This window comes from Acomys russatus, chromosome 24 (genome assembly GCF_903995435.1).
Source record: "Acomys russatus chromosome 24, mAcoRus1.1, whole genome shotgun sequence".
In the NCBI taxonomy this organism is placed as follows: domain Eukaryota; kingdom Metazoa; phylum Chordata; class Mammalia; order Rodentia; family Muridae; genus Acomys; species Acomys russatus.
This window is the reverse complement of record NC_067160.1, coordinates 58,778,777-58,801,032: the sequence shown is the minus strand read 5'-3', so window position 1 is coordinate 58,801,032 and position 22,256 is coordinate 58,778,777. Positions and strand designations below refer to the sequence as shown.

At 56.0% G+C, this 22,256-nt stretch overlaps 2 protein-coding genes across 2 annotated transcripts; one reads left to right on the top strand and one right to left on the bottom strand.

The window, feature by feature from the left end:
• Positions 1 to 1,699: 1,699 nt before the first annotated feature.
• On the top strand, positions 1,700 to 12,640 carry Agpat2 (1-acylglycerol-3-phosphate O-acyltransferase 2). The gene is made up of 6 exons (XM_051166960.1): positions 1,700 to 1,930; positions 7,950 to 8,083; positions 8,609 to 8,784; positions 8,910 to 9,005; positions 10,297 to 10,369; positions 11,288 to 12,640. The coding sequence occupies exons 1-6, from the start codon at positions 1,749 to 1,751 to the stop codon at positions 11,461 to 11,463; spliced, it is 837 nt and encodes a 278-aa protein (XP_051022917.1). The 5' UTR covers positions 1,700 to 1,748; the 3' UTR covers positions 11,464 to 12,640.
• On the bottom strand, positions 12,637 to 21,835 carry Egfl7 (EGF like domain multiple 7). Its single transcript, XM_051166961.1, has 10 exons — positions 21,631 to 21,835; positions 20,022 to 20,118; positions 16,237 to 16,358; positions 15,930 to 16,046; positions 14,890 to 15,005; positions 14,608 to 14,703; positions 14,087 to 14,251; positions 13,461 to 13,525; positions 12,845 to 13,007; positions 12,637 to 12,706 (listed from the first exon to the last, which is right to left on the bottom strand). The coding sequence occupies exons 3-10, from the start codon at positions 16,323 to 16,325 to the stop codon at positions 12,684 to 12,686; spliced, it is 834 nt and encodes a 277-aa protein (XP_051022918.1). The 5' UTR covers positions 16,326 to 16,358; positions 20,022 to 20,118; positions 21,631 to 21,835; the 3' UTR covers positions 12,637 to 12,683.
• Positions 21,836 to 22,256: the final 421 nt, after the last annotated feature.

Sequence of the window (22,256 nt, the reverse complement as noted above, 5' to 3'; positions counted from 1 at the left end):
CTGGGGCTGCACATAGTGGCTGTTCAAAGCCTTGGGTGTGACCCCCCCCCCACTACCATCAACTCGCAAATGCCCTTGAGAGGTGGGGGCAGGAGATTTAGGAGCTCCTCAGCTAGGTAAGGAGGCAGCCTGGTTTCCCTTGCTCCAAAAACAAACGGGCTGGAGAGATGGTTCAGTGGTTAAGAGCACTTGGTGCTTTTGTTGAGGACCCAGTTTCAGTTCCCAGCACTGTCTTCTGACCTCCTCAGGCACCAGGCACACATGCATGCACACAAAACACTCATACACGTAAAATAAATCCTTTAAAACGTAAGGACACAAATACGGCCATCGACAAATAAAAATAAAAACAGTGCTGTGTCACAATTAAAAGAGCGAGAAGAAGTGTACACTTCCTGAGGGGGCTGCAGAGCTGGCAGAACTAAATGCCCTTGGGGGATCTCAGGGCTTAGCCCCGCCCCCTCTCCCACCCCTCCCCGGGGGGCGGGGCTCCTAGCAGCACCCAGCATTCTGAGCATACCTGGATCTTCTTCCCAAGAAGCTGAAAATCCTGCAGTTTGCCCTCTCAGTTGGGCCCTCAGGAACTCAATTCAGATCTGGAGCTGGGGTAGTCTCAAGAGTAAAAAAGGACTAGACCACACTATGGAGAGACAGTGACAGGTTTAGCCTCAAAGGGCCCACAGGTGTGATGAAAAAGGAGCACCCCATTAGTGAGGCACCTACAGGGTTGTTCCTTAACACCTTTCAGGTCTGCTTTGAAAGCAGAAAGTGGATATTACAACTATCATCTCAATATCTGAGAAAGCCAGGGGCCAGAGATGCCTTCAGAATACCTGGACACTGGGGAGCCCATGGGCAGTGGCCACCACTGGATCCCAGTCCTAGATGCAGGCCGACTTCTCCAGAAAGGAAACTAGATGCATTTTTGTCATGATCAGGAAGGGTGTATGTGCCTGGCCAGCAAGAGTAACAAGTGTCCCAGTGAACACCAACCACAAGAGGCCCTTCTGAGCTGGTGGTTCTGCTGAGCTGAGTGCATGGGAACACAATCGCCTGATACACACTACAGGCTGGGCACCAGAAGGTCCCCAGTGACGCACTGACCCAGGAACGTCCCCACTCCTGCTCCAAAATTCTCACTAATCCTTTTGCCTTCTCTCACTCATTGCACCATAGGGTGGGGCTTCAGTCTCCCTGCTCAAGGGGACCAAAAGAGCTCAGGCCGCCAGCTAGGTGGCCTAGCCAGGTCACCACTGGTCACTCCGCAGCCATTGAATGGTCCTTTGTGTGGCGTCAAAACTGGCATAATGGGCACGTCTTAGGGCCGGTTGCACGGCCTTGGGGAGCTGCGGTGCTGGCCTGGGGACTTGTGGCCGTGGACCGCGGTGCAGGGGACTGGGAGGCAGCGCCAGAGCCCAGGCCACCCGGCTGCTCAGAGATGGGAGCTGCCGGACGAGTGAGGGATCCTCAATGACCTGCCGCAAGGGTGGCAGGGCGGGGCAGAGAGGGCGACACCCGGAGGGCAGAGGGAGGCGGGGTCCGCTCCTTGAACGCGGTAGGGCGGAGCGGGGCGCGGTGCCCCCGGGCAGGGACAGGCCCGCAGGGGCGGAGCGGGGACGGGGCGGGGCGGCTGCACCTAGCTCCCGGCTGAGCCCGGCCCGCCCTCCACCCTCGGCGCTCCTCAAAAGGGGCACGGGCGGCCAGCGGGCGGCGGACGGCGGCGCCGTCGGGGCTGGGGTGCGTCCGCCATGGAGCTGTGGCCGTGGCTGACGGCGGCGCTGCTGCTGCTGTTACTGCTTGTACAGCTGAGCCGCACCGCCAGGTTCTACGCCAAGGTCGGCCTCTACTGCGTGCTCTGCGTGTCCTTCTCCGCCGTGGCCTCGATCGTCTGCCTGCTGCGCCACGGCGGCCGCACCGTGGAGAACATGAGGCAAGGGGGCCGGACGCCGGGATGGGCGCGCGCTTCCGCTTCCCTAACTTCTGAACTCCTCGCGTTCTTTCCTTCCTGCCCCGCCCGCCCCACTGTCCTCACGGTCGGGAGCCTCCGACGACGCGCCTCCTCGTCCCGGGCTCCCGGAGCGCGCGTCACAATGTGCCGGTGCCTGGCACGGCAGTGGGGCTCGGCCCTCCTGCGCCCCCTGCGCGCAACGTGGGGTGGCGGTTGGCGCGCGCCGCTAGCTTTGGGAGAGGGAGGGGACCGGGCGAAGGTGGGATAGGCCCAATCCCACTTCACCAGCAGGGAAACCGAGGCCTGGCGCGGGCCTTCCGGTCCATACTGCCACCCCTCCGCAGGTTAGAAGACACCTGTATCCAGGTGCAGCCACAGGTTCCCCTTGTCACTGACTTCCTCTTCTGGGAGTGGGGGTTGAGCTCCCTTCGGGCCAGACTTGCTAGCGAAGAAGGAAGAAGGCAGTGTCCTCTATCCATCTCCCAGAGCAGGGAAGCTTAGCGAACAGGCAGAAGGTACATGTCAGAGGGTCAGGCTGGGTTGATGTGCCGGTGGGGGCTGCCCAAGGGAAAAGGCCTCCAGTCCTTTCCCCCTTGTCCACACGCCCAGCTGACTGTTGCTACATTTCTCTCTGCCCTGTTTGGATTGTTGAGCTGGTGGGTTTTGCAATGTCCTGGCCTTGGCCTTGGCCGGGTGTTTCGGACCTTGTGGCCCCTGAAGCGCCACCTCCCCTGCGGTAGTTACAGGGACCGTGAGTGATGGTTTCCTGACTCTTTGCTGTAGCTGCCCTTGCTGGTCTTTGGGGTTAAAATGCTGTCGCGATCAGCCATATTACACGGGTCCCAATCCTCATTTTCCAGGGGCTTGTAGTGACCTATCACCTTCATCCAGTTTCCCAGGGAGCAGAGACACCAGGGCAGACAGGCAGGCAGGGGACACCCCTGCACACGAAGTCAGGGGTGCTCTGGTTATGTACATTTTAGGGTGTCCATGACAGGGTCCTGTCTCAGGGTCCCTGTCTTAAATACTTCTAATGACAATGAATTGAGGTCAGAACAGCAAGACCCTTGGAGCGCTGTTAGCGCGGTATCCTCCAGGTGTAACCATAGGGGGGGCTAGTGGGGGAGAAAGGGACAGGGTGTCTAGGCAGCGGAGGCTTGGGCCCATCCCCAGCGCGGGCCTCCCTGGGCTGAGCTGCGCCATGAGACTGAGCTCAGAGAGCAACCTGAGAGTCAGGCTTGGGGCTTTGTGAGTCAGGAAGGAAGTGGGGGGCCCAAGTTCCCCCAGGCAAGACAGAGAGCCCCTGAAATGGAACTCCAGAAGGCAAGTCTTTAGTAAATTCTGTTGTCACCCCTCGGTGCCAGCCTAGCTGTGGTGATGCCACGCATGGCTGCAGCCAGTCAGTCTAAGGCAGAGACTCTCATCCTAATACTGTGGCTCCTTAATACAGTTCCTTCAACCATAGTGACCCCCCCCCCAACCATAATTATTTTCATTGCTACTTCGTAATTGTAATTTTGCTAATTATGAATCATAATATAAATATCTAATATGCAGGATAGCTGATATGCGACCCTTGTGAAAGGGTCATTACACACACACACACACACACACACACACACACACACACACACACACACACACACACAGTCGGGACCCACAGGTTGAGAATCACTGCCCTGAGGCCTGTGGCCACAATATTTTTGTTATTTTTTTCTGTTTGCCTTTTGAGTCAGGGCTTCTCTGTTTAGTCTTGGCTGTCCTGGAACTCACTTTGTACACCAGGCTGGCCTCAGATTCAAGAGCTGTAAGCGAGATCCTGAGTTTATAGAGGGGCAGCCCTAAGTCTTCACCTGACTTCTCAAGGAAGGGCTGGTGTTCTGAGATGCAAGGAACAGCATTGGGGACATAGAGACCATGGCACTTCAGACATGGCTTAGGGGCTAAAATCAAGGAAGGACCACATGGGGAGCCTTTCCCTGTGTGTAGACCAGAGTTGGGTGACAGGAGGCCGAGGCTTTGATTATGCCATTTGATAGGGGATGCTATAGCTCAGGGAGGCTGAATAGAATCTTGCTCAGCTGCAAAGTGAGTCACCTTAACAAAAACAATTTAGTCATAAACACACACACATACACACACACCACCCCCACATCATGGCCCCAGTAAAACAAGCGTAGGCCTCTCTCCTCAGCCCTGCATGGCCACCCAGAGATGCAGCCTGTGACTGCACTGTGTCCTGTCTAGCCATCTGTTGAGGGCAAGGGGGTGGCAGTGAGAGATGATGGATACTTAGGACCTCCAGGAACTGGTCTTGGCTTTTAGGCAGAACTCTCAGCTTTGGCCACAGTGAGGCTGGCTCCTTCTCCTGGCTCTGGCATAGGCCATCGAGTCAGCACCATCCTGGCACATCCTGGCCATTTGAAGGGAAGCAGCAAGGCAACCCTGGTTGGCCCGTGAAGCTCCCATCTCACATAGTGAGTCTCCACCCATCAAACTCAAGACCAGAAGTGAGGGCAAGGGTCAGCCAGTGGCCTTCCATAAGGACAGCCAGCCCTGTGGTATAGGTGCTGGCCTTGAACTGCTTCCCAGCTGCGCAGGGCACGTGTGGGAGTGGCTTAAGTAGGTTGGGGGGGGTATCCCTCTCTTGGAGTTAGTCTTGTTTTTTTGCCCCAATGAGTAGATCAGTGTGGATACAGACGCACAGTGTTGAGCATTGCATCAGCCAGTCCCATGCAAGGTGGCTCCTTGCATCCTTCTCCTTGCCTAGGTGAAAACAGAGGTCAGGTCGCAGATGGAATGCAGTGAGCCAAGCTCTGAATTACAGACTGTCTGATCAAACGCAGGAGCTCTCCCGCTTCCTCTGACAGCAGGCTGGGCGCTCACTCTGTCCCCAGGCAGTTTGGCTTCCAATGGCTTTGACTCAGTCCCTACATGGAGTCGGGGCTAGAGGACATGGCACTTTATCCTAGGTGCCAGGCTTGGGAACTAAAGGTACAGTGGTCTAGACTGGGTTGGCAGCTTAGGTTGTCCTACTGGGAATGGCACAGTCCCTTCAGGGGAGCCACTTTCCGGGAGGGGCCAGGCTGCCAAGCCAGCGAGGCAGGCAGACAGGACAGAAGGACCTTCAGGATGGACTGCTGGAACGCAACAAAGCCAACTAACTGGCAGTGTGAGGAGCCATGGTCCTGTCCCTGCGTGCCCTCCATCCATATGCCCCACCTGGCTGGAAGCAAGGTTAGGAGGTGGATGTGGGTCCACTTGGCTTCCTCATTCCCAAGGAAAGGTCACCAGCCTTGTAACCTGACTTTGTGCAGCCTATGTAGGGTGGGTGTAAGGACCTACCCAGCAGCCATGTCTGAACAGAACCCTGATGGGCCTGAAGTCCTGACGGTGTTTCTCCCTGTTGGAGTGAGGGTTCCAACCTAGACTTCTGGTGCCTTTGTAGAGCTTTAGCTGGCACCTTCATCTGGGAAAAACTCCTTTATTGATTAATTGATGGGTGAAACCTAGGGTCTTATGCAATCCTGTCCTATTTTTTTACACCGAGCAATGCTCCCAGCCCATAATAATAGAAAGGTTATGTCTGTTTTGTCACCCAAAATGGGGAGAGGGGTACCAAAGGATGTGGCTCAGAGGTAGAGTGCTCAGTATTGCATGAAGCCCTGGGTCCCATCACCTCCCATCACCACCACCACCCAGTGTCAGAGAGACTGGGAGAGCATACATGCACGCCGCTACCAGAGGGCACAGTCTGGATGTAGCTGGAGGCTCTTCCTCCTGCAGCAAGACTTGGCAATATGAGTTTGTACAGGCAGGGGTGGTGTGCATTCCTGCAAGGCCAGCATTACAGCTGTAGAGACAAGAGGGGCAAGGGTTCAAGGTCACCCTTGGCCATTTAGTAAGCCTAGGCTATGTGTGACACTATTTATTTTTTGGTTTTTCGAGACAGGGTTTCTCTGTGTAGCCTTGGCTGTCCTGGACTCACTTTGTAGACCAGGCTGGCCTCGAACTCACAGCGATCCACCTGCCTCTGCCTCCCGAGTGCTTGGATTAGAGGCATGCGCCAACACGCCCGGCCTTAAACTTAAAAAAGGATTTAGATTTTGGATGATTTGAGCTTTCTGAGGATTTGTACATTTCTAGTGAGCTACCTTGGACCTGACTTTTTTTTTTTTTTTTTTTTTTTAAATGTATCAAATGTATCAAACATACACCCAGAGGTAACTTCCTGGACCATCTGTAGTGCACCTGCCTTTGACTCTGGTTCTTCTCCTGAGTGCAGATGAGGAACTCCCACTTGTGACACAGTGTCTAGAAAGTTTGGGACTTTGGGGGCACTTCAGATGCAGCCTTCGTGATGCTCAGCTTTCCTCTGGAGTCTGTAGTGTGGCTGCCTGAGGCTTTGGCTTCCGCCCCGAGCATACACGCACCCTCCGATAATCACGTGCTCTTTTCAGCAAGTCAATTATGATCACTGTTGCCTTGCCTCTGCCTCATGGTGCAGGTGTTTCCAAATCCCTGATTCAAATCTTGATTATCTGCACACCTCTGTGGTACTGCCTTAGGGAGAATTCCGGGGAATCTGGCTACCTACCAGCCTGTCTTCCAGATACAGTTAGCTCTAGCGCAGAGAGGGAGCGAGTGCCTGTGTCCCAGCCCTGCTTTCTTTTTTCTTTTCTTTTTTTTTTTTTTTTTTTTAAGATTTATCTATTACTTATTATGTATACAGTGCTCCACCTGCCTGTACACCTGCAGGCCAGAAGATGGCATCAGATCACATTACAGATGGTTGTGGTTGCTGGAAATTGAGCTAAGGACTTCCGGAAGAGCAGTCAGTGACCTTAACCTCTGAGCCATCTCTCCAGCCAAGAGCACTCTCACACCCCCAATTAGTCTTTTTAGTGTACATCTGAATAAAAGGCCAGGATCATTCCTACGTCTGCCTGTGCCTTTTGATGGCTGGTGAGACTGGACAGTTCTCCCATGTTGACACATTTTCTTCTCTAAGTCACCTTCCCTGTCCCTTCAGAGCGCCCCAGCAATCCCAGCAGCTGTGACTTAGAGATGAGGAAACAGAGATGAGGACTCATGCGGTAACCATTCTGTCATGAGGGTTACTGGGACCTGTCTACCCATCCTTGCAGTAAGATGGGCAGGTCTGGCCTAAAGACAAGATGGCCTGAGCTGGCTGAGGCTGGCGGAGCTGAGGAGAAACCCAGGTTACCAGGTCTGGGGGAGCAGCGGCTAGGGTCATCATCTGGATTAGCATTTTGCCTCCCCAAGACTCAGTTTCCTCATGAGAGTTGCTCCCCCACTGCTGGGTTGTTGATGGGCACAAGCCTTGCAGGAAGCCACTTGTACGAGGTCTCCAGAGTCAGCAGCTCTAGGGACATAGAGCAGTGAGAATTTCCTCCACAGGGACAGCTGAGGTCAGGGGATATTGGGACATCGTATAAGTTTGGAAACTGTGTTCTGTCGACAGACAGTGGCAGAAGCAATCCAACACTGATGGCCTTAACATACTAAGCAGTGTGTATAAGGTTGGTTTAAAATGGACATTTTTATGGTGCGTGTATTTTACCATAAATTTTTTAAAAGTAGCAGAGTGAAGAACCAGCCTTGAGTCTAGACATAGCTACAACTCACGAGGGCCCCCCTCCCTCAGGACTGCTAGAGACTCAGTGGTGGGGTATACAGGTACAGTGGAATGTGTTGGGGTCAGTGTGGTGGCACCTCCATTTCCCTGCTCTGTCAGGACAAGTGTCCTGGACAAGCAGGAGACAGGCCACCTCCGCCCTGTAGTCAGTACCTGAGGCAGTCTCTTTTGAGTGACTGGAACCAAGTACAGAACATTTAGTTAACCCCTGGGAGGTGGGCGCAGGGCTAACGTGCCCCAGGTACCCTGTCCTGTGCTGCCTGCTGTCCCCCCGCCCCATCCCCAGCTTGCCCTCCCTTCGCTATAGGAGCTCTTTTTGGTTACTGGTGTCTCTGCCCTCAGCATCATCAGTTGGTTCGTCCGCTCCTTCAAGTATGTGTACGGCCTTCGCTTTGAGGTCACAGGCCGGAGCAAACTGGATGTGGATGGTCCCTGTGTCATCATCTCGAACCACCAGAGCATCCTGGACATGATTGGTAGGTTGCCACCAATTGGCTGCAGAGAGGGTGACCTTCTTCAGCCTGGGCCCTTGGGTGGGCTGGGGCCTCTGGCTGGGGGTGGTGCAAGGCAAGGCCTGTGAGTCTCTCTAGCCATGGGCCTCTCTCAAGCTGGGCAACAACAAGCTGTGCCAGACTTGAGGCACAGGACTGCACCACAGGCTTTGGCTATTCCCCAAGAGAAAAGACCAGGCCAGAGGCAGGGCCCTTGACAGGTGGGTCGCTAGCCCCTCCTCCCCAGGGAATGCCAAGCTGGTCTCTGAAGCTGCTCTCTCTTCTCTCCACTCCTGCACGCTGCCCCTCTCTCCATTCTGTCTGTGACTCTCCTCCTGCCCCATCTCTCCCCTGCCTGCTTCTCCATCGGTCTCCTGTCTCTAGTTACCTGTCTCCCTCCCTAGCTCTGTCCATCTCTCCTATGTCACTTACCCTCTTTCACTGTCTGTTTCCACGTCTGTCTCCATCTGTGCCTCTCACTGTTTCTCTTCCCTTCTCCCTTCCACGCAGGTCTCATGGAAATACTCCCAAAGCGCTGTGTGCAGATCGCCAAGCGCGAGCTGCTGTTCACGGGGCCCGTGGGCCTCATCATGTACCTCGGGGGTGTCTACTTCATCAACCGCCAGCGCGCCAGAACTGCCATGACCGTGATGTCTGACCTAGGTGACCTCATGGTCAAGGACAATGTGAGTATAGGCACATCAGCGCGGCCCACTGAGAGGTGGGCTTCGGAGGAGGGGTAGCACTGCTTTCTGGGGTGGCTAAGCAGAGCAGGGGCCGCTGAGGCACTTTTTCTCCTTTCCACCGGCAGCTCAAAGTGTGGATCTACCCAGAAGGCACACGCAATGACAATGGGGACCTGTTGCCCTTTAAAAAAGGCGCCTTCTACTTGGCCATCCAGGCCCAGGTAGGCCAACTCTGCCTTCCTGGGGTGGGAGGCTGGGACAGGGGTTGGGGTAGTTTAAGGTTGAAGATGATATCCTAGTTAGACTGAGGCCTGCTGACCTTCAGGGACCTCCTCCTCTCCCCACCAGCTCAGCCCCTAGCACTTGGGCAGGCTGGTGACCATTGGGAGCACTCACCACTTGACCACCAGCCTCCCCACACCCTAGCTGGCCCAGTGGATAGTCTCCTTCATTTGAGGTTTCACGAAAGGTGGATGTGGGAGGCCAGTGGGTGGGCAGTCTGGTCAGCATAAGGCAGGTTGTGCCTAGAAAGCCCCCCCGATGCCGTAGGCTCTGGCTTTTCATCATGGTGTGGCCAAGGAGCAGGCACAGGCTAGTGGCAAATCCAGTCCTGAGCTGCCCACATGAACTCTGCCCTGGACCTTGGACTTCCCTTGCCCCTTAGCCTGTGGTGGGGGAAGGTAGGTAGTGTGTATCAGACATCCCTGAGTGTCTGCCATGGACAAGGGGGTCCTTGCTGTGTGGGGAAAGCCACCACTGCAGGTCAGGGGCCTGGGAAGCCTGAACCCCATCCACCCCTGTGGCAGGCAGCCTCAGGGGCCCCTGGTGCCCAGACCTATACAGGATGGCATACACCATTTCCTAAGGTCCTCTTTGGTTCCAAGGGGTTGGGAAACCAGAGCTGAAACAGGAGGCTGGCACTGTGACCTCCCATCTGTCTAGTGACCAGCAGGTGGTCCTTGGGCCTGGGATTGAAGTCATGGTCCTCCTTGCCTTGAGGTATTGGCAGGTCTTGGGAAAAGAGAAACTAGAGGCTGTGCTGGGGGGGGGGGGCAAAAAAAGCCAGACCTGTCATTCCTGCCCCTCCCCCAGGGCTTGGCTAGGGTGCAGCCTACCTGCCTTCCTGCCCAGGCTCTGGGCCCAGGGTTAATTATTACCCCCAAGTGCCACCTGTCACCACTGGAGTTGACCCTGGGGCCTTCCAGAAATACCAAGAGGCTCCATCCCTCTCCCCTAGTTTCCTGGGAATGAGAGACAGAGTGGGAGGCAGAGGAGTATCAACATCCTCCACCTCCCCAGTGCTCCATGAAGCCCCACCCTCCCCCTTGTAGGATATCTTATGACCCATTTGAGGGGGGAGGGCATCACAGACAAATACCAGCCCAGGGAGCTTCCTGAAGGAGGTGATGAGGGGGACAGGATGAGTCTGTGAAACCCCAGGCCACCTGGATACCGAGCAGTAGCCAAGGCGCCCCTGCAGCGACGTCCCTCAGCATGCATCTCTGTCCACAGGTGCCCATCATCCCTGTGGTGTACTCCTCTTTTTCTTCCTTCTACAATGTCAAGACGAGACTCTTCACCTCCGGTGAGCCACCCACAGAGCCACACAGGAGCTCGCCAGCCTGTCATGTTCTCTCCTTAATTTACATTTGAGCCAGGGGTTCGTGCACCCTAGGCTGGCCTACATACAACCCCCTATGTAGCAGAGGGTGACTTTGATCCCCTGCCTCCATCTCCCTGGTGCTAGGGTGACAGGTGTGGTATGCCATGCCTACGTAATGTGGTGCTGGGCTTCACGCACTCTCCCAGCTGGGCTACAATTCCACCCCTCATGGGGTCCTTTCTAATTCAACAGTCATAGAGTCCTGGGCTCCTAGTAGCCAAGTTCCCACTTCTGGGTGGTGAGTGAATCTGGAACAACCGTTGCCTCATCTCATTGCTCTAAGTGGGTTTTTCAGATTGGAAAAACCTGGTTCTAAACGTGGTTGAGTTTCTGAGAGCACTATTGGTCCAGGCTGTGCAACACATTTAGGGACCTGTAGCGGCCCCTGCTGGTGAGCGGTAGGAATTGTAAGCTGTCTGGGCTCCCCTGCATGGGGGCACCTCAAGAGTGAGGCCACTCTGCCTCTTCCACTGCTGAGGCACTAGCTTCCGAGCAGGTACCCTGCACCTGCGTGTGGGAAACAGGGCAGAGTCAGGGGTGTAAAAGCTCTGTGCACCGTGAAGGACTGAAGGAGCAAGTATGATAGGGTACACTCAGGGGTCACTTGGGGGCGGAAATGTCCTGGGTTATGGGCAGTGGCTACAGATGAGGGTAGAGCTGCTAAAGCTCACTGTGTGCACATCTCTCTATGTTGCCTCAACTTCAAACACATGCGCCCTGCCCAGGAGTTGAGGCTGGCCAGGCTCTGGTAAGGAGAGGCTGGGCAGCAGGAAGAGGGATGGTGGGGGGAGGGTCAGTGGGGCCTCTAAGCCCCTGACATACCCCATGCTTCTTGCCCAGGAACAATCAGGGTACAAGTGCTGGATGCTGTCCCTACCAATGGCCTTACAGATGCTGATGTCACCCAGCTTGTAGACACTTGCTACCAGTCCATGCGGGATGCCTTTCTACAACTTTCTAAGACACCCCAAGAGAACTCTGACGTTAACGAGCCTGCGATCGTGCCAGCTCAGTAGCCCAGGCCACGGGGGCAGGGGAGCTGGGGAGAGGCAGACAGGAAGTGGAGGCTGGAGGCTGGACAGAAGGCCACACCCTCCCACCTACAAAACATCACCTTATCCTGCTCCCCTGCTGGCCTGGCTCTCCTTGGGGCCTGGAAACAGGACACTCTTTCTGGCACAGGCCTTAGACCCAGGACCCCAGGTAACTTCCAACTTCATGCCTGTGCCTCCAGAATCCAGGTGTGACCATCCAGCAGGTGGGCTGACCCACAAGACCACAAGGCACCTAGGAGTGGGCAACAAGCTACCCAAGGTCCACCCCATGGTGCCAGATCAACGTTCAGGAACCAGGCCATGGCCTGCATCAGGCCATCAGGAAGAGAAGGAACTTGTTCTCCCAGTTTCAAGGAAGCCTGGGCCGCACATCACTGGAGGGCAGAGCCTGTGACTCTCACTGTCCGACGGTCTTGGTCACAAATCACTGCTATACTTGGTTCTCTTTTTTATAAATGAACTCTCAGAAGTACCTAGAGACCGGGAGTCTCTTTCAGAGGGTGGCTCTTCCCCCAGGCCTCCATCCACAGATAAAGGGTGGTAAAGATGGCATATGACCGCCCACGCGTCCCTTTTCTGGGGCTGCAGGGTATAAGTCCCCTGCTCTCCCCCCAAATGGCCTGAAGGTGGTGGTGAGCTGTGATCACTCACTGCCTTTTTCAGGGAGTGTGTGTGGTCCATGGAACTACAGGGCGGGCAGACCATGGGCCACCATGACAGTGGCATGACAGGGGACAGCCCTGAAGGAACTGCCTTTTAGTCTCGGGAACCAGAAAACCACCAAGGAAAACCTGGAGCCGCAGCACTGCCTACGTTTTGCCGACAGGTCCTTCACTTTCCCTGAAGCCTACAGGGCAGGAGTACGGTGCCCACAAAGTCCCAATTCACCCATTGACAGCAGCTCAAATCCCAGCTTTATTATAGCAAAGATGGGGACAGTGTCCTCCTCCCCCTTCTTCACCTCTGGGCCTGGAGCTCTCGTACCTTTCCTGGAAGCCCCAATGGGGAGTCACACAAGACCTCACTCCCCAATGCCCAAGGAGCCTCCTGAGAAAGAAGGACAGTTAAGCAGGGCCTTCTGCTCACAGGCACCACCAGACAGCACCTGAACGCTGGCTGGAAGGTATGTGGTGGTGGGGGGGGGGGGGACAGCTCCGTCCAACCTGGGTGGTGAGATGCTGTCACAGATCTTTTTTGCAAGAGCCTAGGGCAGGAGAGGAAAGAGGGTGTGCTCTTGCAAGTCAGCCCATCCCCAGCAGTAGTTCCGCCCACCCAGGCCTGGCATCCACCCATGGCTTCCCTAGGGTCCCTGTGGGTCAGGAAGTATCTTGGGGGCACTCACAGGACCCCAGCTGCTCCTCCAAGAAGGAAACCTGCTCACTCAATGAATCAATTCGGTCCAGCTGCTGGAAGGAGTAGGCCAGCAGGCTGCCAGGGTCTTGCAGGCCATGTTCTGTGGCTCGAGAGGCCAGGCTGTGCAGCGGGGCCAGCACCAACTGCAGTTTCTGTTTAGAAGAGAGTGCGAAAGATCAAGTGACCCCCTTTCACCTCTGTTCTATGGGCACTTAAAGAAGACTAGTGAGGGTGTGATTAAGAAAGGCAAGCTGTAGCAGCAGCGCCTCTGCTCGCCAGTAGAGGGAGCCCTCGGCCTCGTAGACAGGTGTATAACAGACCTGGGACCCCAGAACCAGAAGCTAGCAGAGTCTGGGGGTGGTCTGTGACTTGAGACCTGCCAGGAGCCTTTGTACTTGTTTAACAGGTCAAGTTGGCTCTGGGCCTCAGTCCTTATCAGCCGGGGGAATCCCACACAGTGCTGCCTGGCACAGTAAGAAAGCCAGCAGCCTTGCAGCTGTCCCCCCACCCCCCGCCAAAAAAAGTACCAATCGTCCCACGGTTTGGAAGTACAGCCCCAGAAACTGCGGTCTGTGGACATCACCCACAATCCAACCTTGCCTCACCTGCTCCAGCACGTCTACGCGGGACTGCAGCCGGTGCACTTCTTCTTTCACCATGCTGTCCGCTCCTGGGAGCAGATGTGGACGCTAGTCAGGGAGGGGAGTTTCCTGTCCCACACCCAGCTAGCCTTAGGAAGACCTATGTCTGCTGCCACCACAGCCGCGGCAGCGGAGCCTGGAGATGCAAGGCCGCTGGCAGTTGCTGTAAGTCCCAGGCCCTGCCAAAGCCCACAGCTCAGTGCAGCCTCAGGCCACCCCAGGTGCCGAGGGTCTTGGGTCTTGCACGTCGATGATGATGGTCCTTACCCAGGTCTGATGCACTCCTGGCGCTGGGCTGCTGACCACGCATTATTACTCACGGTACGAGTTTGAAGTGTCACAGCGCGTACCAAAAGTAATAATGTGCTGTCACCGGCAAAGTCACGATGTCTCCAGGCTGCTAGACCCAGGGTGGGGCTCCCAGGTACAATGCCTTCCAGAAACTTCTTCAGGGGAAAGTGGCCTCTCCCATCCAGGCAAGAAACCACCCTCCATCCAGGGCTAGCTGCCCTCCACTCAACCTTAGACTACCACTCATTAACCCAGCAGCTACCCAGGTCAGCCGCAGCAGGGCGGAAAGGCAAGTTTACCTGCTCTAGGGCTTGGGGACACGAGGGAGGGCCTCTCCTTGGACAGGCAGAGCATCCCATCTGCAGATGGGCTTTGGCCCTCCCAACACTGGCACCGGTAACTGCCCACAGTATTGACACAGCGCTGGGGACAACTGGCTTCTCCTGTACTGCATTCATCCACATCTATAGGAAATGAAGGTGTCAATCCAGTAGTGTCTACAGAAGCCAAGAGAGCCCTGTTAAGATCCACCTATTGGGCTGGAGAGATGGCTCTGTGGTTAAGAACACTGGTTGCCTTTCCAGAGGTCCTGAGTTCAATTCCCAGCAACAACATGGTGGCTCACAACCTTCTATACTGGGATCTGATGCCCTCTTCTGGCCCTGCAGGTGTACATGCAGGCAGAGCACTGTGTACATAATAAATAAAAATTAAAAACAAAAACACCTATCAGTGAGAACCCACTTCAGCCAGCAGTAACATAATATATACAAGGCACCAAGAAGACCCTTCCCTCACCCTCAAAAAGAGTGGTGCTTACCTGTGTGGCAAGTCTCTCCCTGCCATCCTACAGGGCAGCGGCAGTGGCCTGGACGGATGCAGCTCCCTCCATTCCCACACGGGGGCTGGCATATTGCTGTGGGTAAGAGAGGCCTGTCTGTCACCAAACTCAGGACGGTCCCTAGAGCCCTTTGGCAGCCAGAGAAGGGTTACCCCACAGCAAAGATGCACTGTTTGGGGGATAGAAGGCAGCAGGGACTCTGCCGGGCAGTGGAAAGCGAGGTCTCTCACATCAGGCATGACACATACACACTGCCCTCACCTGCTCCACAAGCCCCAGGGAGCCCGCTGGTCCTTTTCCAACCAGGGCAGCAGGCATAGTGAGGCCTGGTGGGAGTCAGCCCAGGGCTGCGCCGATAGGCAGTCCGGTAGATGGTTCTGTGGTGAGTAAGAGTGGTTCAGAGGGGTCCAATACAGGAAGACCCTGGCCAAGGCTTTCCTCGGGCAGGATGCTCCCTGCCCACCTCATCTGTTTGTGAATATTTGGCCAGCATCACTTCCACAGTCTCAGAGGTTCTCTCCTTCCCAAGCCCCAACTCACTGAATTCGCCAAGTTTCCTGACTTGGCCTGTGATACCACAGGCCCAGGGAGTACAGCGGACTGGCCCCTTCCTGCAATGGCCACTTTAGAACTGGCTGGAGCCCAGCTTGCTTTCCTTCCCTGGGTTCTGGGGCCCTGGTACTTAAGCTGCTCTCTGACTCCAGTACTCCCCTAACTTTGGAGGTTCAGCAGCCTCTGAAATCTGGCATCTTGAGCCAGGGAGGGAGCGCATGCACGCAGACCTTTTCAGCTGCTTCTTATGCAAGGAGGAGACAACTCCCCGTCAGAATAAAGACCTGCCCTCTTGGCTGTGTCCTGAGGCCACATGCTGCTCAGACTGTCCTGTTAGCCTGAAAGGGCATCATCTGAAAGTCCCTGTGAGCATCTGCCTAGGGCATTATGGGGAGAGGGGTGGGGCTCCAGGGTAGGACCAGAGGGACAAGGATGTGGGGAGGGGAGCACCGTGGATAAGAACTTCTAGCTAGTGATGCTGGGAAGGAGGGGACACAGATGTGACAAGAAACCCTTATACATATGGGAGATGCCCTTTGAGGTGACACCCTCTCAGAGGACAATTTGGGGCATGTTTACACAGCATCCATGGGTACCAGCCTGCAAAGCTGAGAGGCCACCTTGATCCCTGATGTCAAGGATGCCTCACTGCCTAGCCTCAGCACTCCAGCTCATGGGGAGGCAGGTCCCCATGGATTGTTCGGGTTTGACAATGGGGGGGAAGGGGGGAAGGAGCAATGAGCGCTCACCGGTAAGTGCTGCAGGCTCTGTGTCCATCACAAGTGGTGAGGAAAGGCTGGTATACACGCTGCACAAAGGATTCTGAGACAGGGCCTCCGGAAACCCCCACAGCACACACTCTACGGCTATAGGAGATGAGGTCAGCTAGTGGTCCACTGTCAGGTCTCTCTCTCGGCTCAGGTATGTATGGGGCTTCCCAATGTGGCTCGGAACAGAATCATCTGCTGGAGCCCACAGGGAATTCTCTCCAAGTATTGGAGGCCTAAGGACCTCCGGCCATGACCCTAGGACCCCAAGGCCCAAGCCCATGCTCACCTGGGCCTGTAGACATGCTCAGTACCACCTGCTGCCAACGCTAGGAACCATGCTATAAACAGCTCTCGGGAGCCCCACATGGTCTGCATCTGTAAGTAGGGTAGTCTTCTTCTTTTGGTGGCCTAAAGCAAAAAGTAGGGTCCTGTCAATCTCCTGTGGAACTCCCTGGCCTAGGCCTCCAGCAGAGTCTGTACCTTTGGCCATCCCTACCCCTGAGATAGCATCCAAAGGCAATGTCAGCTCTCTCTGCCTCGGGCCCATCTCTGCCAGCCAAGCTGGCCTCTCATCAACCACAGAGAGCTAGGCCAGCTGACCAAGACTCATGGGGCAGAATCCTGCTAGGGTCAGGGGCAAACCCCGCAAGGCAGCGGGGGAGGGGCTTGGGGGGACATAGAGTGAGCAACTAAGCCATTCCTCCCCCACCCCCAAACCTGTGCTAGACTGGGGCTTTCCATACCTTTCACTGTCTGAAATGGAATGCTGTGGATGCAGCTGACGCCAGCACAGCAGGAGACCTATGGGGCCCTTTGAGGCTTGGGTTCTTCGCCAATTTTGAGGGGCTCAGAAAGCCCCCAGGACACTATGGATTTCATAATATATAAATGTCTGCTCCCTGCAGGTGTACACAGGCAAGGCCACTGTGGGGGTATGCACATTCTGACCAGCAAAGGGGTCAACAGCTCACAGGGCTCCTGGACTAGAGCATGAGTTTAAATGCTTTCTAGCTGCCAGGGCAATGGCCTTCTTGAACTCGCCCCTGCGACATTATGGAACCTCCCCCAACAGGGCGCTGAAGCCCACGTCTAGCCCTCTTCTGACTGAGTGCTAGGGAGCAGAAAGACTGGTGAGGAATGCAAGAAACCCCAGGCCAGATTTAATGGTCTGTGAAAATGCCAAAGGGGCGGGCTGGAGAGATGGCTCAGAGGTTAAGAGCACTGACTGCTCTTCCAGAGGCCCTGAGTTCAATTCCCAGCAACCACATGGTGGCTCACAACCATCTATAATGTAACCTGATGCCCTCTTCTGACCTGTAGATGTACATGTAGACCACTGTATAAATAATCAATAAATAAATCTTCTTAAAAAAAAAAAAGAAAGAAAGAAAGAAAGAAAAAGAAAATGCCGAAGGGGCTCGATCAGACTGTGCAAAGAGGGGGAGCGGCTACACACAGCCAGCAGGGTGTGTGTGTGTGTGTGTGTGTGTGTGTGTGTGTAGGGGCTGCAGGGGATTGGTGGGGTTCCACCCAAGGCTCCTCCTACAGGCGCAGCTCCTCCCCCAAACCCCAGACCCCAGACCCTGCACAACCCTACAGGTCCCCTACCCGCAAAGGAATGGGCCAGGGGAAGCAGGTGTAAAGGCAAGAAGTCCTTTCTGCGAGATTCAGTTTTCTCAAACACACCACTAGGGTAATGACACCCCTCTGCCTCCATCAGTGGCTCTGGCAGTAAACAGAATGGCATTAAATGGTTACTGAGCTGGCTGCTGGCCAAGCCCTTCTTCAAAGAAAGAGGCCAGCCCTGTCCACTCTTCAGGGCCACTCAAGTCCACTTGGCCCCGCACTACTGTCCTAGGCAGGAAGGTGGTAGGGAGCCTCCTTCCTGTACCCCCTTATCTGCTGAGGCAAAGCAGGAGGGCAGAGTAACTGACACCTAATATGGAGGCAAGAAAGACACAGGGAAATATCTGGGCAGGGGGGTGTGCTAAAATCTGTCTGAACTGGCTCGGGAAAATTAACCCTGAAGGTGGGGTGGTCACCTTCAAGGGGGTGGGCGTTACCCCACCAAGCAAAAATCAGGTGGTCTTGAAGATTAGGGCCTAGAAAGAGAGATAAGCTAGCATGTGGCATGGGCAGGAGGGTGTTAAAAGTCTACAATCCCTGTGTGCCTAGCGCCCTCCCCGCCCCCCGCCCCCGGCCTGGAGGGTTCCTCTCCAGGTGGCATCACCCCCACAAACCTTAGTCCACAGCATCTTCCCAGAAACAGGCTGTCTAGAAAGGGAACTGTGTTTTAATACAAGCGAAGCAGTTTTTGAAAAGTCATGTTTTACTCAAGGCCAGAAGAGGCTGGCACAGCGTTGGGCTGGAAGCTCACAGCCACTGGGTGCCCCTTGCCGTGCATCAGGCACAGGCTGTGGTGTGGCCTTCAAGTTGACAAGTAATCACGAACCCTCAAGTATCACCATGGGCCCTCGCAGCCACCTCTCCTCTTCACCTACCGCTCCACAGGCCCCAAATGAGAGAGACTGGGTTGGCAGAGGAGGGATCTGGACACTATAGGGAAAAGGCCCTGGGTCCCTATGCGACATAAGTGTCTGGACATCAGCACCCACGGCGACCAGAAGGGCTCGGTGGGGACGTCCACTCCACGGCCTGGCCCCTGCTCTCTCCCAGGCTCCATGGTGGTAGGGGCAGAGTGTGACAACCCCACCCCCATCTTGGACGACCTGGCTGAGCCATGCTGTAGGGGTGCTGGGGGAGAGGCACCCCGGCGGCCAGCAGGGGTCGCCATTTCTTAAGGCTACCGGGCTCATCTTTCCCGGAGGTTGCAAGACCTGGGGTCCGTGCGCGGCCCGGCCGCGGGCCCCGCGCGCTCACCTCTCAGGTCCCTGCGATCGCTCGGCGTCGCCTGAGTGGCCGCCCCCGAGCTGGGGCACCCGAAAATCCCTAGCCCAGGCTGCCTCCCTACTCTCGACCCCGGTACCCTGGAGCCCCGCTACCTCCGCACTCACCGCGCGGTCCGGGGCGCGCACGCGCTGCCGCCGCAGCCGCCGCCGCAGCCGCCGCGCTGTGGGGGCCCCGAGTCCCGCCCCGCCCCGCCCTCGGCCCCGCCCCACCTGGAGGCTGCGCGGGAGCCCTACCTCCCCCCCGCCCGCAGTCCCCTTTACCACTGCCCCACGGTCTCCCAGCTTCATCCGTCCCCATTTAGCGGATGGGAAAACTGAGTCTCTGCAGCGGAGGCTCCCAAGAGTAAGCCAGACCCTGGTGGTCTAGATGCGGTTCACCCTCTGAGTGCTTCCCGAGCGATCCCGCTTCGCGCATCCTGACTGTCCCTAGCCCTGCTGCGGGATCGCGTTGCTGCTGGGGCACATAGGACTAAACAGGTTCTAGGAGTCAGGAGACCGTGAGCGGCTCCCACAAGGACTTAGCTAACTCTTGAGCCTCCTGACTGAAGACTTGCTCCCGGTAGCCATTAGATGCCAGGCAAGAGATGAAGTCAGACTGGTCCTGCAACCATGCAAAGGGTGGGCATCGTGACACACCCAGCCACAATACTAGACTGAGATCACTGGGCAGAGTACAGATGAGATCTAGGTGCCACCACAAGCCTCCTTGGCACAACTAATGGCTTTTATGTGAGGAGATGTCTTCTGACACCCCTTGGCCACTTTCACTGGTGTCACTGCCTTGTTTGAGACAGTCAGGACCACCCTGGTGCTGCTATGAGCTGACAGCCCCTCACCAGACTTCTGGGTTGGCCATTTCTCTCTCTCTCTCTCTCTCTCTCTCTCTCTCTCTCTCTCTCTCTCTCTCTCTCTCCCTCCCTCCCTCCCTCCCTCCCTCCCTCCCTCCCTCCCTCTCTCTCTCTCTCTCTCTCTCTCTCTCTCTCTCCCAGCCTCCAGTTCTGAATTAGTTCTGCAACTCTGCTGCTTCTGTGCTTGTCCCAGCTCCTTAGGTGCATAATCCTTGTCAGTTTCTCCAACCCTAGCCATAGCTTGGTTAACCTGTGCATGCTTCCTGCAAGGCCCGGCTCCTGGCTGCTGTCCAGAAGGCTTGCTGGGGACTCACCTGTGCTTGGGCCTCTAGTCATCCCCTGGAAACTGGTGGCAGCTGTTCTTGTGGACAGATGGAACAGCCAGCACCTTGCTGCTGCTGCTGCTGGAGGCTGTGGATCAGAGATGGAGTATGGGTTGGGGTCTTGCTTACTCTCATGTTCAGGGGCCAGGAAGAAGCTTGGAGTCTGGGCTTTCATATAGCAATGGTATTTCAACCTGCTCTAGACCTACCGACCCCCTCTGTACCCCCATCATGACCCAGGTGTTCTGGATCTGCTCGAAACCACAGCATGCATGCCCTAGCTAGCTATAGGCTTGACCCCCACCTCCCCATCCATCAGAGGCAGAGGCGACCTCTGCCTTCATTCCTGAGCTCCCTCCCTAAAGATAGGTGAAAATCCTGCTGAGTAGAACTGATACCTCTCCCCCCCTCCCCATAAAGATGTAGGCAGTGTACAGAGCCTATATGCTAACAGGAAAGCCCCAGCAGCACAGAGCTCCAGCCTGGCCCACCTGGGTTGGTGCACAGAAGCTAAGAGAGGAGTTCCTGAAGAAAGCTCTAAAGATCCCCCTGACAAATGGGTCTGTATCCATTGTTATAAATGGAGTTCCAGGGTCTCCTGGCCCCGTAAGCCCAGGCAAGGCACTTATCATTCAGTGTCAGCACTAAAGAGCCACCTCAGATGCTCTGAGCGGGAGAGGACCCTGCTCAGCTTTTGTTCTTACCCCACTGTGGTTCCTGGAGCTGTGGTCACTTGAACCTTTGGCCAACAATTCCCTCTGCCCTGTTTGTTGCGCCGAAGGCAACTTGGGTAGCATTTACCTCTGCTCTCTGTCTTCACCTAGGTAGCCAGCTTCTAGTCTAGGTGTGCTTCCCAGAGATGCCACTGATGGGGTAGAGGGGGGTCCAAGAGGCCCCACTGTGGATTAGGGGCCTGAGAACAGCGCTCAGGCACTAAGGAGAGGGAGCGCAGGAGGCTTGACTAAGAGCCAAGATAGACCAACCAGAGCAGCCAGGTGACCCCACTGCACCTCACGAAGCTGTCCTTAAGCCTAAAACCCATAAGAGATGGGCTCACCCTAGCCGCGTGTCCTGTGCCACTGCCAACTGCCACCCCCATGTGCATGGTTCATCTAGGTTACAAACGTGGCTTTAGAGTTCCCATTCCAAGAGCTGATTCCTAGCCAGCACTCCTATTCCCCAGGGATGCTCACTCACTCCTAACAGCAAGCTGAGGGGACCTCAGGCTTGCCTTAGCAGAGTGCAAGAAATAAGCCCTAACCACAGGGTCCTGCTGAGCTGAGCTCTGATGCCTACCCAGGGAAAGCAGGTGGGTTGTGTGCCAAACTGCTCTCAGCTTCTCCCTTGGGGGTTGGTTCCATGCTGCTGGGCAACCAGGGGTGAGGTGTGGAGTCCAGGCTAAGCCACCCAGAGCAAGTACGGGGCCACAGGTCCTAAGTTCCCTGCTGGATAGGGGCGGCTAACAGTGAGGACAGAGGACCTCCCAGCTGAGGAGACTCAAACCCTGCTGAAGGATGCCGCAGCCATCTCATTTGGGACCTGGGGCAGCACTCAGGGTCCGATCCACCCACTTTCTACCCTGCAGGGCCATCCTGCATACCTGATGCCGCCCAGGCCTGGCCATGGTCACCTCTGCTGCCTCCATGAGCTCAACCGTGCACCTTGCCCGTCAAGAGAGCTTCTGCAGCCCACGGCCCCTCTTGAGGTCTGCCCGCCTGTCCTGTCAGCTGCAGCCTTCCTCGTAGCCTGCACAGCAGCCTGCTGGTGCTCAGAGGCTCCTCCCGGGCGGGCGAGGAAGGGTGGCTTTTTATGCTCCATCCCTTGTAAATCGGGATTGGGAAGGGCCCTTCCCGCCGGACTTCCTGTGTGTGTTCTCTGCTGATAACAGGGATCCGTCAGCGAACAAACAGGAGGCCGAGGGGCTAAGGGGTCATTAAGGGAGGGGGGCTGACCAAACTGTGGAGGAGGGGGTTGTTGTTCCCCTGGGACTCCAGGGTCTAGCTCTGAAGCAGCCAGAGACCCAGCCTGTGTTCAGGGGGCATCCTAGCTGGTGACAATAGGACACAGAATATATGGCCAGGAGGACCCTCCCATTCCCCAAAGGCCATGGGCTCACCAGACTACATTCATGTGGATGACAGAGGGGCCTTGCTGCTTCTTTCGGGACACAGGAGTTCGGACTCTCCCTAAATGGGTATGACACAGGTACCTAGAAGCAGAAGAAGC

Bases quoted from the DNA above. Each gene is read 5' to 3' on its own strand.
- Agpat2 (XM_051166960.1), top strand. From the start codon at position 1,749: ATGGAGCTGTGGCCGTGGCTGACGGCGGCGCTGCTGCTGCTGTTACTG. The intron at 8,084-8,608 runs GTAGGTTGCCAC...CCTTCCACGCAG, and splicing joins GAGCATCCTGGACATGATTG to GTCTCATGGAAATACTCCCA. The intron at 10,370-11,287 runs GTGAGCCACCCA...CTTCTTGCCCAG, and splicing joins GACGAGACTCTTCACCTCCG to GAACAATCAGGGTACAAGTG.
- Egfl7 (XM_051166961.1), bottom strand. From the start codon at position 16,325: ATGCAGACCATGTGGGGCTCCCGAGAGCTGTTTATAGCATGGTTCCTA. The intron at 14,252-14,607 runs GTAAGCACCACT...CATTTCCTATAG, and splicing joins GGGAGAGACTTGCCACACAG to ATGTGGATGAATGCAGTACA. The intron at 13,008-13,460 runs GTGAGGCAAGGT...TCTTCTAAACAG, and splicing joins GCGTAGACGTGCTGGAGCAG to AAACTGCAGTTGGTGCTGGC.